Source organism: Osmerus mordax, chromosome 3 (assembly GCF_038355195.1).
Source record: "Osmerus mordax isolate fOsmMor3 chromosome 3, fOsmMor3.pri, whole genome shotgun sequence".
Lineage (NCBI taxonomy): Eukaryota > Metazoa > Chordata > Actinopteri > Osmeriformes > Osmeridae > Osmerus > Osmerus mordax.
The window spans coordinates 17,027,088-17,042,765 of NC_090052.1; the positions used below are offsets into that span (position 1 = coordinate 17,027,088).

General features: G+C 43.7%; 2 protein-coding genes across 3 annotated transcripts in view; both read left to right on the plus strand.

The window, feature by feature from the left end:
- Nucleotides 1–15: 15 nt before the first annotated feature.
- qtrt1 (queuine tRNA-ribosyltransferase 1) lies at nucleotides 16–4,086 on the plus strand. 2 transcript variants are annotated; one of them, XM_067233143.1, is made up of 10 exons: nucleotides 22–49; nucleotides 191–288; nucleotides 467–535; nucleotides 632–770; nucleotides 848–1,042; nucleotides 1,130–1,268; nucleotides 1,369–1,444; nucleotides 1,545–1,654; nucleotides 2,312–2,396; nucleotides 2,507–4,086. In XM_067233143.1, the coding sequence occupies exons 2-10, from the start codon at nucleotides 280–282 to the stop codon at nucleotides 2,657–2,659; spliced, it is 975 nt and encodes a 324-aa protein (XP_067089244.1). In that variant the 5' UTR covers nucleotides 22–49; nucleotides 191–279; the 3' UTR covers nucleotides 2,660–4,086. The 2 variants fall into 2 exon arrangements, with proteins under 2 accessions (XP_067089243.1, XP_067089244.1); XM_067233142.1 differs by having other exon boundaries at nucleotides 16–288.
- A 578-nt stretch (nucleotides 4,087–4,664) lies between these two features.
- kcnt2b (potassium sodium-activated channel subfamily T member 2b) overlaps nucleotides 4,665–15,678 on the plus strand; it is a 28,064-nt gene continuing 17,050 nt past the window's right edge. The window contains 4 exon segments of the mRNA XM_067232564.1: nucleotides 4,665–4,753; nucleotides 14,465–14,544; nucleotides 14,819–14,921; nucleotides 15,513–15,566. Coding sequence (XP_067088665.1) covers nucleotides 4,665–4,753; nucleotides 14,465–14,544; nucleotides 14,819–14,921; nucleotides 15,513–15,566 — 326 coding nt within the window.

A 15,678-nucleotide genomic window follows, 5' to 3' on the forward strand; every position in this document is an offset into this window, starting at 1 on the left:
TGCTCATACAACAACATGGCTGCGAATGTGCTGAAAGAATCTGAAACTGGTATGTCTGTTAAGAAAGTTGTTTCCACTGTTTCTCCTTTAGCTTTGCGAATTGTTGCTGAATGCCCGGTAACCAAAGCGAGAGCTTGTGATCTTACACTTCCACACTGTACGGTCAGCACCCCCGTTTTCATGCCGGTAGGAACTCAAGGTACATTGAAGGGAATCACGGTGGATCAGTTGGAGGGACTTGGATGTCAAATTTGTCTTGGCAACACATACCACTTAGGTATGAGGCCGGTAGGTGATGTTACATATCTGAATGTTTTATAAGGATAATTTTTAATACGTGCTCACTCCTCCAGGATTTGTATTTACATAATAATGTATCATCAGCTCGCTAGACAGAGAGCTGTTCAGGTCTGGTGTGCATGATAGCTAGTGCCCCATAACTGTTTTCCTTTATTTTATTCCTCAGGGTCCTGAACTGATTGAGAAGGCAAATGGCCTGCATGGCTTCATGAACTGGAAGAGAAACCTTTTGACAGTGAGTATTGTTATTTCGAACAAATCCATTTTAAAATTCAATGCATCTTTCCATCCACTCCACCCATTCTGGACTCAATGTATTATTTCCTCACAGGACAGTGGAGGGTTCCAGATGGTGTCTCTTGTTGAACTTTCAGAAGTTACCGAGAAAGGGGTCAAGTTCAGATCCCCTTATGACGGCAAGGAGATCCTGTTGAGTCCTGAACAGTCCATCAGTATTCAGAATAGTCTAGGTAAACATGACACAGAACAGTTGTACATCCATATACTTTAGGACTAGTTCACGTTTGAAAACGTATGTGTTTTCCAGGCTCTGACATCATGATGCAGTTGGACGATGTGGTCAGCAGTACAGTTACCGGACCCCGGGTAGAGGAGGCTATGAAGAGGTCGATTCGCTGGCTTGACCGCTGCATAGCCGCTAATAAAAATCCAGACAAGCAGAATTTGTTTGCCATTATTCAGGGAGGGTTGAACCCAGGGCTGCGAAGGGCCTGTTTAGATGGTAGGACTTGATGCCTTTCTTAAACATGCACAGACTTTTTCTTAAACATACATTTAAAATACCCAAGTATCTCTGACACCTTCGTAGAAATGACCAAACGAGACGTGCCCGGCTTTGCCATTGGTGGTCTGAGTGGAGGTGAAGAGAAAGATGACTTCTGGAGGATGGTTACACTCAGCACCGATCACCTGCCCCGCGAGAAGCCTCGCTACCTAATGGGTGTTGGGTACGGCTGCTACCATCTCTTTGTATTTCTGCATGTTTATCTGTCAAAAAACGGTATCAAATATACAGGAGGTTATGTGTGACTGTTATGAATGTTCCAGCTATGCTGTGGACCTGGTGGTATGTGTCGCTCTGGGCTGTGACATGTTTGACTGCGTGTTCCCTACCCGTACTGCAGTAAGTACTCATCTGATTTTGTCAGCAATATTGATAATTTACGGAGCATATATGCCAGGCTGTCTATCGGATTATCCTTATGTTGTTACTCTTGTCTCAGAGGTTCGGATCAGCCCTGGTGCCATGGGGATCTCTCCAGATCAAACATAAGCAGTTTTCAAAAGACTTCCAGCCCATTGACCCAGACTGCCAGTGTCCCACCTGTAAGAGGTAAAAGGTCTAACCACGCTTCATGCTTTACCAAACTATATTCAAGTTAAAGTATAGAAATTTGTTTGCTTCTCTTGGAAAGCTCATCATTTGGAAACTAAACCTAGGTTTTTCACAAATGAGAATAATTAGAATTTCACAAGTCTGCAGGCCTGCTTGCTGTTGCAGTGACATTTCTAGTCTATTAAATTGTGCTTTTGTTACTTGTCAAATGCACACAAATTGCTATTCACTGGTACCTCTTCTGAAGAAAGATGATGGGATTGCCCATTCGTGTGCTTTTCTACTGAACTCCAGACTGACAGCCAAGCCATGAGAGTACCACATTTAGGGGAAAAAGTTTATAGAGAGTCTATAGCCCAAAATATTGTTCTCTAATGTGCGAGGGTTAAAGAAATAACATGGATCTGGTAATCATGTCACAGGGGATGGGGTCAGTGATAGATGTGTGCCTAAAAAACATGTGACACTACCTGCTTGAGTTTGCAGTGCAGTTCTTATCTTACTGTTTTTAATTGCAAGATGGATTTCCCTGATTTGTGTTATCTTCCTAATGTTTTTTGACAACTGGTTATAAGTCTTGAATCTGGCTGGGAACAAAAAAGGAAATAGAAATGTAAGTGTACTTGGTGTTTACTTGTCCTTCGATCTTGTCAGACACACCCGGGCCTACCTGCATGCCCTGTTCAAGAGTGACCCTGCAGCTATGCATCACATCACCATCCACAACATTGTCTACCAGGTACAGTAGACAAGGCAAAAGTCTTAATTTCATTCATAATTTAGTGCACTGGAAGAATGTTAATTATTGGAATCGATTGTTGATAATCTCATTGTTTATTTCCTACCCAGCTCACTCTTATGCGGTCAGTGAGACAGAGTATTGTGGAGGGTCAGTTCCCTGAATTTGTGCGAGCCTTCATGAAGAGGATGTACCCCAACAGTGCCCAGTATCCCACTTGGGCAGTTGACGCTTTAGCATCAGTCAACATCACACTGGATTGAATCGCTAATTAGAAACTTTGGAACTGTCCCCTACAGAGACCTGTGGGATTTTATGGGAAAATGCCTTTTGGAAAAACACATTCCGACAGAATTTTTTTTTTTTTACACTCTTGTCTACATATGAGCATAGGTCTCTTAGGTTGGTGGTCTTGCAGCCCGCTTACTTGGCAGTCACATTTTATTTCGTGTTTGTTTGGATTTTCATCCATTGGCTATGCTAAATCATTGGAGTTCTCCAAACAGAGTGCTGCATGCTGTGCACCAGACATCTCATTTTAGCTGACAGTAGTCAGACCCTGTGAACCAGTGGTCTTGACTGTAGACTTGGGAGTATGGTAATGTGAGACCGGATGAATGTTGAAATCCAGGAACTGTCTCCTCATTTATTCAGGCACTTTTTGTTGTTACCATGGCTACAGACCAGCGGCCTTTCCTCTGTAAATGCCATGCTGTTTTGTTGCTTATTTATGAAGGTTTCTAGAGGTTTGTAATCACTCTTTGCCAGAGGTAATGAACCAGTGAAGGTTCTGTTCTGTTTTGTTGGGATGTTTTAGTGGACTCATGGACAGATTGAGTTTATGTGCTTGTGATATTGAGCCACTAGAGGGCAAAATAGACAATCTGTGGAAAAATTACTCAATGAATTGATTACATTCTCTGCTTGTTTGACACGCTGGAGATGTTTCCTAGAAGAAGAAGAAAGGACATTGGCCCAGATGTAAATGGTTCTGTCTGATTTGCATGCAGAAGGCAGAGACTCAAAGCAGTCCTCTGGGGGAGGCTTTTTAGCATCACAATTTCCTGTGTCTGTTTCCAAGCATTACTGTCATGAACACATGATGATGCCTAGTATTATGACTTGCCGCTGTCATAATAACCCAGGAGAACAAAGCATATTTATACAAACCCACAACTTGGAAGAAACAGTTGAACAAAGTTGTATTGCTAATTTTTGCATTGTGATTTTGACAAATAAATAATTCTGTTAAATGGTATTGTCATTTGTACATTGAAATATGTAAAAAATATAATGTTTTGGACTTTATTAGACTAGCAAGTTAAACAGAGTAGACCCAATAATGCAGGCAACCTTTCAACTATGCTCAATACATTGATTTGTATACAGTTTGATAAAAAAAACAATTGTCAATTGAATAATTCAAATATGGTAAACTGTTTTTGTATGGGGCTGCTTCACAATTGGCTATTAAATGTAATAAAGTTCATCAGACAAACAGCCGACGCTTACTAAATTGATGTAATCAGTATTTTGCATTGATGGTTGAGTTACCATTGTTTGAATGGTGTAAACGAACGTGCTTATTGCCTATATCTGTGTCGCACTGTTGCCTTGAAAATATTGCGTGGCGGAATCGTGTCTGGGAAATTAAAGCGCAGAGGTTTCTTTATCGGAGTGCTGCAAATAAAACTGGGATGTTGCCTCATACATAATTATTAAGCTCAGATTTTTTTTACCAAAATGAAATTTGATGCCACTAAATGGATTAACATAAATTCTGAGAAAATGTGTCAACTAATTTATTTACCCTGTGAACATTAAGAATCAAGCGTGAGCAGAATTAATGGAGATTTTGCACGTAAACCATGTGAAATGTAAGAGAATGTCATAGATTAAAGGTATGTGGTTTTTGACATAAGTATCATATTGTAAAGATGCGTGTCCAACCGGTCAGAAGTGGTAGAGCGCGTCTGTAGGAACCAGGGGATTTTTCATGAGACAACCAGTTGCTCTCAAGCTGTCACGCCAAAAGTACCTACGCTTCACCGCAGAGCATCTTCGACCTGTTGCTGTTGTAGAAAAGTAGCAGTGACAGCAACAAAACAACTTAATTTGGAATGCCATGATTTGTATTTCGTAGACCAAAATAATTTTATGTAACAATAGAGTGGTTGGTTTGGAGAATATCCTCAAATCGAGGCGTCTCCGTTTGCGTTTCCAGTTTTGATACCTTTCGCCGGTGGGTTCGGGGCTGAAGCGTGGACAATGGTTGAGCTCGAGAAGGAGGTACTCCCGCTACCGCCACGGTACCGGTTCCGAGACCTGTTGCTCGGTGACTGGCAGGCAGACGACAGGTAAGGAACTTCCTAAAAGAAGCAATAGACACCGTCGTTTTGAACATTGATAATTCAGTGCTCTTTTATTTTCAGATCATCACATACGTAAGAAATGTCTGCGTTGTAAAATCAAATGCAGATTATTAAATATAAAAGGTTCAGTGATTAGTTTTCATGGTATAATTATGTAAGACTACTACTGATATAATGCAGACATGAGAAGGAAAAATAAATTGCGGTGTGTGTGCGCGTGATATAAAACAGGCATTTGGAGCATAAATCAATTTTATTATCAGGCAACCACCATGGTTTTTGATCTTTACAGTAAAAGCTTCCATGTAATTATTCATATATTTGACATAATAGATATATATATATATAGATATATATATATATATATGTCCCTGACATAATCAAAGACATTTACACAGGTCAGACAATTTCACAATATGCCCGGGCAATTTATAGGTATCCCCCCCAACTGTCAATTAACCTGTGCATGCTTCCCATTTCAAGCACAATATACTTGGCACCCTTTTCCACATGCATATATATTACATAAGGATGTGCAACACTTGGTCTGGCTATTTCATTATAGAGATTAATGGAAAATGGAACCTCCATTCCACACTTGCCCCCCCTGGTTGCCAGGTTAGAAATGAGGACCAGAACACTTTCTTGTGGTCTTGAGTGGGTGTTTTGAATCAGATAATTGGCAACCCTTGCTTTTGAAAGGGTTTGAGAAAGTGGCCGTTTAAGCCACGTTATACAATGAAAGAGACTAACACAGAGGCTTACACAACTTTTGCCCTGTCAATAACGGGTATAATATTACTGAAACAATATCTATCCTGGAACGCTCAAGGACTGATGATTTGATATTACATTTATATTACATGTCTCACAGATACAGATCTCTCTTACATCTTCATCACTCGCCTTGTCCTCCTGAAGGCCCCACAATACTGTGTCTGGACCTCTTCCCTCTCACCAGTGGCCTTCATTCAAGTTTCAATAATGGCCCAGGGACTGATATTACAGAGAGAAAGGACATTGTAACCTCATCCAGATCTGTAAAATCTGGTTATAGGTGGTATGAGAGGCTGGTTGTTTACAGTAGGTCACTGTTACCACTGAAGAGAAAGTCATACTGTGTGGGTGTCTGAGTATTTGAGCGGGAGGCTGAGGTGATGGCTAACCGAAATTCCGTATCCAAGTGTCTGCAAGGATTGAATGTGTCAGAAAGCAAGTAGGCGTTTTTTGGGGACAACCGAAGCTGTAAACATTGTGACTGTCCTCATTGTCTGGTTGAGAGCCCAGGTTACAGACTGCAGCCAATGCACTCCAACTACTCCCAGAGAACACTGCTCCATATCGAATGTGTTCCCCGGGAAATGTCGGCTTAAGTGAGAGAGACGACTTGATGGTTCTCACTTCACAGGTTCTAGTGGGCATTGAGTTGCATGACACTCATGGCTTGTTCACTTTGGATCCCTCTTGGTCTGGCATATACACACACTTCCTCTGCTGTAATGACATGAACAGAGAACTAAGTGCCACTCTTCTCATATCAGACTGGGATTTTAATGCAAGCAATGTGACAAAACTGCATGGTGAGACTGGTGTGGAGGAGTGGAGTATGTGTGTACCAGTGTGTGGGTGTGTGTGTGTGTGTGTGTGTGTGTGTGTGTGTGTGGCAGCGTGAAAGGGTAGAGCAGAGGTGGGGGTGCAGGGTGAACATTCTGTGATGGGTCACAGTGTTGATCTCACTGGCAAGAGAATATTAACACGTATAACATGGAGCGGTGCCGAAGAGAGTGGGACAATTAATGGTGACAACCTGAGTCATTCTGTGTCCTGCATTGGACTGGCTTAGTCTCTCTATGAATCCCAAGACAGAATCCTTTACACCCCCAAATGCACACACACGTAAAACCACACACATCGTTCCCATGTCCGTAATGTATATCCCTTATACACATCTTGTGCAGGAAAAAAAAACACATTGCTGAGCCCAGTAATCCCTTCCTCTTCCTCCCTATGGACCACTCATCTCCCTCCCTTTCTTCCCTCCCTCCCCTCCCCTCCTCCCTCCCTCCTCTTCTCTTCCCTTCTCCACACATGCAGCCCTATAATGTTCCTCCTCGTCTGCTCTCTGTTTGTTGTTTGTTTCCGATTACTGGAGTACCTCTTCACACCCAACATATACTGTGCTCATTTCTCCTTCCAAGGGACTCCTCTACCACTCATGTTATCTGTGTTATCAGCCCATATTATGTGTCACCGTGAAAGCAGTAGCTCGCAAACATAAAAGAGGCGCTTGAGGAGTCTTTGAAGGGCGTCTCCAGGTGTTTAGATGTAGCGTGCATAAACATACGATATCGCAGTGGCAGGATCTTCTTCTTTACTGTAGTTCATTTGCAAGCAAAGAGCAGTATGCACTGTATAAGTCTTGATGAAACACCGTCTACACTGGCGCTAATCAAGCACTGGCAAAGGCTCTTGTGTTACTCTGGGAATGGCAGATGACTAAACATGGCCAGCCAGAACTTACGAGGGCTGGTGATAAGCTTGTCACAGAGTAAATAGAGTTGCCAAGCCTTTCGTCCGAATGTGTGGCCTTAAAGCTCTCCATCCTGATCTGGTTGGTGGGAGGGTGTTGATATCAGATATGGTCCCTGATTTGCTTCAATTCTGGATGATGACCACAGAGCAAATGAAAGCTAATCACATTGGTCTGATAACATCTGGCAGGTCGTCACAGCAAGCATGTCACCCAGCTCTCTGTGGTTTAATGTAATGTTATCCGTCCTAAAAACGCTCAGGTCTTAATAGGAATTCATTGGGTAGAGATGTTCTGATTGGCACAGATTACAATGAAGCCCCTGCCCAGGAGTGGAACATTAGAGGGCACTGACAAATAGAAGACTGCCCGCTTTCCCTGGTTTTAATTAAAGAAAGCACCAAATTATTGTCAATTTAGAGAAGGTTAGTGGCAGATCTGGACATGGTGGGCAGGCCATCACGCAATAAATTAGTGGGAGAGTCAGACCTGCAGAGAGGGCAAATGGAGATTCTTCGAACATCTTAAGGGATTACTGGGAAACAAAATATTGTGTTCTGTTTTGTCCCTCTTACCTACTTTACATTTCCACTAACGTTGTCCTCACAGGATTGTCTGTGTATAATGTGTGCCACATTATAGACATGCTGATATAACCTGTCCCCTTCTCGGTCAGCGTAGAGCCCTCTGTAAAGCATCCCTTTAGTATCCCAAAGTGTGTTGTTCTTCAGTCACTCACCAAACATCACATGCAGTGGCTTTAAAGACCAGCCAGGTCTCATTGATGAAAGCTCATGCCAAAAGCACCTGTGAGGTACAGTAGAGCTCAGTGGCAAACCATCCCTCCAGATCATCTTTGGCCTACCCATCATGCCCTGGGCTTTTTCTCAGGCATTAAAGACTTGGCCAGAGGCAGCTTCCAGGAGGGACCAAGCCAGCCATGACACCCCTGAGAAGAACCCATCGAATGGTGGATGCTATTTGGCAGTGGTTTTCTGGGCTAGCCTGGGGGTCAGTCGGCGCTGGATGCTCCAGTAACATCAGCCGCTATGGAGGCATCACCAACACACTGATCCTATCTCCCCGAGTCCCAAATCATGTTAACTTAATAAGCAGCAGGAATTGTCTTCTGCTCCGAGCAGCCTTGCAGGTACCGAAGAAAGGGCCGTGAGAGGAATCCATGCCTGATATCAGTCATTTACATTGGCAATTATGTCCCCTGCAGGGGTAATTCAATATGGTATTTGGAACAGACTTTAAAAGACTTTGTAAATCTTTTATGTTTATGTGTTTAGCTCAGCATCTACACGGTTAATCGTCCCTCTCTCATGGTGTGTTCGAGCGAGGTGAAATGAGGGCTCGAACTAAACACTGTTTAGGGTGCAATGCATCAGGGCCTAGTGAGTAAGCCTGCTAAGTAAGAAGATCTATCCCTGTGTCTCCAGAAGACTTCTATCAAACGAGAGTGCAGATGCTTTGTACAGTGTACTGTGTGCCGCGCTACCTGCGAAAGACAAAAGGAGGACAGATATAATAAGGGAGGATACATTGGTCTCACTTAGATGGAGGGATGAAGAGAGGATGAATAGATGACAGTTAAACCGATGATGTATGGCGTTACTTAGTCTGCAAAGACTCGCACCTAGTGAGGAAATGGGTTTGAGTTAAAAAGCGATTGAGCACACTTACTTACTGTCACTGTGGCTTGCACCGTCCTAGTGAAAGACGACTTTCATTTAGTCTGCGGGGCGGTGTGAACGCGGGGGCAGAGGACGGGTGAGCGCGGCTGCCTCAGACGGGGATACGCACTCTCATCCGTCACCATGCACAATGGAGGCTTCTTCTCCTTCTCGACCCTTGCACAGCCCGTGTGTGAACGTGCGTTTGTGACGGAGAGAGAGAGAAAGAGGGAGAGAGATACAGAGTGAAATAATGATGGCTAATGATAATTTCCCCCATTAGCACTTGAGACAGACGCATCTTTCGACCGTTTATTCAAGTCAGGTGGCTGAGCGGTTAGGGAATCGGGCTAGTAATCTGAAGGTTGCCAGTTCGATTCCCGGCCGTGCCAAATGACGTTGTGTCCTTGGGCAAGGCACTTCACCCTACTTGCCTCGGGGGAATGTTCCTGTACTTACTGTAAGTCGCTCTGGATAAGAGCGTCTGCTAAATGACTAAATGTAATGTATTCCTGTACGTCCCAGTTTTGTTTTCACGTCCTGAAGTTTTCTCCCCGTGCTTTCTTGGCTCGGTCTACACGGCGTGTATGTGGGTCAGGGTCGAGCTGCCACTGTGACTCTCTTCTTTCGGTGTAAGCAGAGGACACCTCGCCTCTCAATCTGTGAAGCAGGCCTCGTGGAGGTGTGCAATTTATTTGCTTCCTGTAGCCCCATTGAATTCCCCTCCTCTCATTTGGAGGCTGTGTATTTGCCATTGTTGCTTTGCCCTGCCGTCCCTCTCCTGTGTTTCATGTCATCTTTGACAGTTTTTCTCCCATTACTGCTGTCATGTTCTGTATTCGTCTTCCATCATCCAATGTTGAATATTTGCCTCCATTGTCATAAGGTTTGTCATCTTTATATAAAAGGAATTCTGTCAGTTAAAGTATTCCAATGTGTTCATCATACAAAATCATTTTGAAATAGTCTTTTAACGGCTCAATACAAACCTTCTCTTTTTAAAGGTGTTTTCCCCCTCAGCTTCCTGTGCTGTGTATCATCCTTAGAAAAAAAGCCACCTTGAAGGTACATTTGCCAATTAACTGTTTAAGTGGACATCGGTATTCTCCCAAGTAATTTAGCGTTTTTTTTTTGCCTCTTTTGAACAACTTTTGAGGTAATGGTGAGTCAGCAGGGATGGTGATGGTCAGAGCTCTGCCCCTCGACTCCTCCTCTCTGCCATTAGTGTGCCAGTGCTGTGTCATTATAGAGCACAGACAAACAGGAATCAGCAGGAGAGCAGGGTTTTTTTGCACTCTCTTTCTCCCTCTATTAGCCTTTCCCTTTGTATCTCTCACCTTCTCTCCCATGTCTCTCTCTTTCTCTTTCTCTCTTTATCTCTTTCTCTCTTTCTCTGCCATGAAGGTACATGCAAATGAGCTCCCATGAGCCTTATTTTGCATATCTTGCTTTGCATCCACCATGCCTCAATAGTTTTTTGCCCTTACTACAAAATAAAATGTTTAAACATCTGGGATCAGCTGTTGTTGTGTACTGACATCAACATGTTCTGCCACGGTATATACATTTAATTTCAACGCAAAATGGGTGTACTTTGGAAGATTATTTGAAATGGACAAACCTTCGTCAAACACAACATGGTGGACCATTGAGAAGCCCTTGTTGAGCCTCTATTTGATTTTTTCCTCCACGGTCAGTGTGTAAATGCGGTGATACAATGGAATACTGAGGACATTTTAAACTGTCAGTTGTCATTTTAATATTACACCTGTGGCCTTTTAAGTAATTTAACTGTTACACTTATGTTAATTCAATTTGAAGATAGTTTTGTATTGGTATAATGTTTTTTGTGAGCATGTCAGGGGACATTGAAAGCAACATCACACTGCATTAAGAGGTTGAAATGCTATAGACAACCATTTTCCAGTTTCAGATCATTTAAGCGATTTAATCTACCAAAGCAATTATCCTGGGCAATTATCAAGTCCTGCTTCAAATTCCAAAGGGCTGCTTTGCAGGCCTTTTCTAAAGAATTATTGCCTCACTGTTTTCTTTTTTGTTGGTGTTTTTGTTTAGATTTAATTCCCTGTGTCTTATCTCTCTCTCTCCTTTGGATAACACATCATAGATTCTGTCCCACAGTTCCCCCATCTTTATTGGGCTGCGGCTTCAGTTTAATTGTCCTCTTCTATTGCTTACTGTAATTGGAAAAGCTGCCTCTCAGAAGGGAACACCAGGAGGGGAAGAGAGTATTGTGCACGTTTAGAAAGTTGTGGTAGCTTCTTTTAGGATTTACAAGGACTAGGAATGGATTTGTGTACAGTAAATGAAGTACATCCCCTACCAGGCTTACGTCCCACCCTGGTAGTAAGAGTGTCAAGATTTTCTTTTTCCTTAAATTAGATTGGAGATCATCTTTTAATTTCAGAGTGTGCAACCATCCACCCTTCCTTTCAGTGATCCGGTGTTGTAGAGTACCCATGTCAGGGCTCCAGACTAACTTGTTGCCTTGGTTGCACTGGTGCGCCTAACTTTTTTATTTAGGTGCACCAGCACAAAATTTAGGTGCACCCAAATTTTTCCTTGCGTCGCCACAATTTCAAGGTCACCTTTTTATCACGCTCCATATACATTCATATATATTATGTAAATGATCTTAAACAAGAATAAAGTGTAGGTAAATATATTTTTTATTTGAAGCACAATCATACTGTATATATATATATATATAAAAAAAATCTTTTAAGTGCTTCAATGAGCTACCAAACTAAAACATTTTAAGCAAAATAAAACATTTCAAAATAGAAAGTGCTACTGTTTAAAAGTGCTTCCCTGAACTGAGACCTAACATTTCATGGCTCAAAGTCTTATAGCGGGTCCCACCTTGCTGTCCCATGCCTTTCAGATGGCCAACACATGTAATTTGGCCTTCTTGCCCTATGGCCTTGGCTAAATCATCTTGCCACACTCTCCCTAGCATCAAAATCCTAGCTCCATGAATTAGCTCCATGACCCAGCTTCGTAACTCAGGGGTCCGCAATTCATTTTTACAAGGGGCCACATGAGAAACCTGAAATGTGTTGGAGGGCCTCATCAATTTGCTCACTATTCATTTTCTCCCATTGTAAAAAGCAGTAAAGTATATATTTTGATTAGCTGCTACTGGTTATCAGAAGAATAAGGATATTCTGTAAATATTTATATAAATATTTTAGATTTTGGTGTAGGTCAAATAGGAAAGATTATAGAAGTAATAAACAGTATAAACAACAACAGTGTTTCATTTTATTTGTAACCAGTTAATCTTCACAAACACTGAAAGTTGTTTTGCAGTATGTTAAAGATGTGGAATTGATCAACAAAAAGCAGTAAAGTATATATTTTGATTAGCTGCTACTGGTTATCAGAAGATTAAGGATATTCTGTAAATATTTATATAAATATTTGAGATTTTGGTGTAGGTCAAATAGGAAAGATTTTAGAAGTAATAAACAGTATAAACAACAACAACAGTGTTTCATTTTATTTGTAACCAGTTAATCTTCACAAACACTGAAAAGTTGTTTTGCAGTATGTTAAAGATGTGGAATTGATCAACTTTATACAAAAAGCAATACGTTTTTTCAGTTCATTTTGTTCTGTGAGAGAAATCCAATGGGCTTGAACAAGTGCATCGAAATCTGTCTGAATGTCTGAGGTGGATATGCGAAGGACAGCTGACAGGTAATGATCAGGGTCTGCAGTTCAACTAGCAAACCATCAGCCCGCGCCCACTGAATCAGTCAAGTTCTTATTATGTCCGCGTTAGTTTTTTCTTCTTCACAGCTTTCACTTTGACCTCAGTAAACAAATACTTAAAAGTCCATGTCTAAAAGTTAGTCTATGTTAAAAGTTAATCAGTGGCAAAGTTTTTCATTTTCGAGGGCTAACCAACAGCTAACTCTCCCGTCGGTGAGGTTGCGCAAGTGCACATATGTAAATCGCCTGATCACTGTAGTCTTTCAGGACTAAATATTTAGTACCGCTCAACACATTTATTTATTTTAAATTTTTGATTTACCACACGCGGGCCGGATTGAGACAGCCTGTGACCGGTTATGGCCCGCGGGCCATACAATGCCCAGGTCTGCTAAACTGACTCTGGTGCTCAGGTCGTAATTTCAATCACACAGCACGTAGCTACAGGAATATCTGGACCACAGCCAATCAGAGGAAAAGACCCGCCCCATCTCTGTCTCTGATTGGTTTAGACCACGATATGATCCAACCAAGAGTGTCAGTTCCGTCTTATGATAACAAACGCTTCGTTTGTGGAGAGACAGCGGATGCGAGGAGGTTAGGTGTACCGGTGCGACCTAGGAAAAAATGTAATCGCACCCGTACACATTTTGGGCGCAGAGTGCCTAGAGCCCTGCATGTCCAGACCAAGCACAAACTGCAAACCCACAGTGCTCCAAGTCAAAGGAGCTACACAGTATTATCAAGTTTGAATGCAGTTGCTGGTTACAACGACTTCACACTCTCAAGTGTGTGTTTGCTCGTCTGCTCACGTGTGAGAGAGGGAGAAGAAGAGGGATGCTCCGTCACCATGGCAACACAAAGCGAAAGTTTCCCCAGGTGTTGCTTGGAGTGCGCGTCTGACTGACCATGAGGGGGTTCCTAGTTTTCAGCAGCGTTAGAAGCCTTTGAAGATCCCCCACCGGCTGGAAGATTAGATGGTGGCCTTTTGCGTGTGTGTGCGTGTGGCACAGAGACCACCAGAAATCATTGCCGCGGTCTCAACCAGTGTCTGAGTCACCCAGTTCCCTCTGCGTGCCAGCAGGGCCCATAGGATGAAAGGACAGGTGGGAGTAATCTCTCCTGAGAAGGTCTACCAGGAAATGTGACATCTTGAGACTGTGTGTGTTTGAGTGTGTATGTAGCAGACTGTGTGTGTGTGTGTGGCATCCTTGGGAGTGCTCTTACATGTGTGTATAATATATTTAATGCCACATGCAGGTGTGCAAAAGTGTGTAGGCCTTTCCTCACCCAGTGGGGACTGGAAGGGGAGAAAGAGCAGTAATTATGGACTCTCATGTTCGGCAGAACATCAGAGGGAAGTAATTTGTTGCTCTATATTTAATCAGGAGCGATAACGAGGCCGACTGCCGCTGTCTGTGACATGGCAAGCAGGGAAGAAAGGCAGGATCATCATTTCCTCTAAAAACCTATTAGTCGAATAAAACTGCACTGTGCCTTACTTGCCAACTTACTGACGTTCATAAACTCATTATTATCCTCTCCCTCCCCGCGGTGTCTTTAATGATGCTCTGTCTATATCTCTCTTTCTCATCCTCTCTCTCTCTTCTGACATTATTGACTCGCTCCACGACCGTCTATCTCGCCACACATCTCTGGCACTCCTCCCTCACTCCTCTGTTTCCCCAAGTCACCTCGCACGTCCCTGACACTCCTGTTTATCCATCCCTCTCTCCACCCCGCTCTTAGGGTGCAGGTCGAGTTCTATGTGAACGAAAACACGTTCAAGGAGCGTCTCAAGCTGTTCTTCATCAAAAACCAAAGATCCAGTGAGTTGTCTGTGTTTGGGGAACCGGGTTGTGTCTTATGAGTTGTGCCATTTAGTGGTCGACCAGTTGTGCTACTTCCTTTTTTCTTTTTCTCCGTGGGAGTGGTTGTTCAATGTGCCCTGTGTTCCTGTGCTTTGATGGGTTCCGTCGTGAGTCTGTGACCCACTCGCTCCGTGTCCTCTGCTTGGGTCTGTTTCCTGTGATGTTGTGTCCGTGTTGATGGTCTAAGTCGTGCGGATTTGTTGACTGCATGTGCTGGTGCCCTCTGTTGCAGGTCTGAGGGTGCGCATGTTCAACTTCTCTCTGAAAGTGCTGAGCTGTTGCCTGTACATCGTCAGAGTCCTGCTGGACAACCCACAGGAGCAGAGACAAGACTGGTGAGGGGAGGGCAGGGCAGGGGAAGGGAGGGAGGGTGGGCAGGGGAAGGGAGGGAGGGTGGGCAGGGGAAGGGAGGGAGGGCAGGGGAAGGGAGGCAGGGTGGGCAGGGGAAGGGAGGGAGGGTGGGCAGGGGAAGGGAGGGAGGGCAGGGGAGGGCTAGGATAAGGATGTGTAAATAGGGAGGGGGGAGTCAGATGGCTGAGCGGTGAGGGAGTCGGGCTAGTAATCTGAAGGTTGCCAGTTCGATTCCCGGCCGTGTCAGTTGATGTTGTGTCCTTGGGCAAGGCACTTCACCCTACTTGCTTCGGGGGGAATGTCCCTGTACTTACTGTAAGTCGCTCTGGATAAGAGCGTCTGCTAAATGACTAAATGTAAATGTAAATGGGGATGAGTAAATGTATGGGGATATGGCAAGATAGTACTGCAGATGCTAGTCGAGATGCAAATGGCAGTTACTAAGTGTAAGGCAGAAGGTATGAGCACCGGTGCACCTCTCACTGACCATCTTCCTTTATCTCTGCTCTCTCTCCCTCTCTCCCTCCCTCCCTCCCACACCCCCCCTCACTCTCTCCCTCATTTGCCCGAGGCAGTAGCGATTGTCCGAAGCAGAACGCGTCGAGCCGTCCCCGGAGTGAGTTTGACTGGTAAGAGAGGCATGACCGTGGTCTCAAAGCAGAGCGGTTCACACAGGAGGTCAGCCTCTGAACAGCCACACAGCAGCTTAATGAGACCACACGACGCCACAGGATCAATGGA

Bases quoted from the DNA above. Each gene is read 5' to 3' on its own strand.
- qtrt1 (XM_067233142.1), top strand. From the start codon at position 16: ATGGCTGCGAATGTGCTGAAAGAATCTGAAACTGGTATGTCTGTTAAG. The intron at 1,445-1,544 runs GTAAGTACTCAT...CTCTTGTCTCAG, and splicing joins TGTTCCCTACCCGTACTGCA to AGGTTCGGATCAGCCCTGGT. The intron at 2,397-2,506 runs GTACAGTAGACA...TTTCCTACCCAG, and splicing joins TCCACAACATTGTCTACCAG to CTCACTCTTATGCGGTCAGT.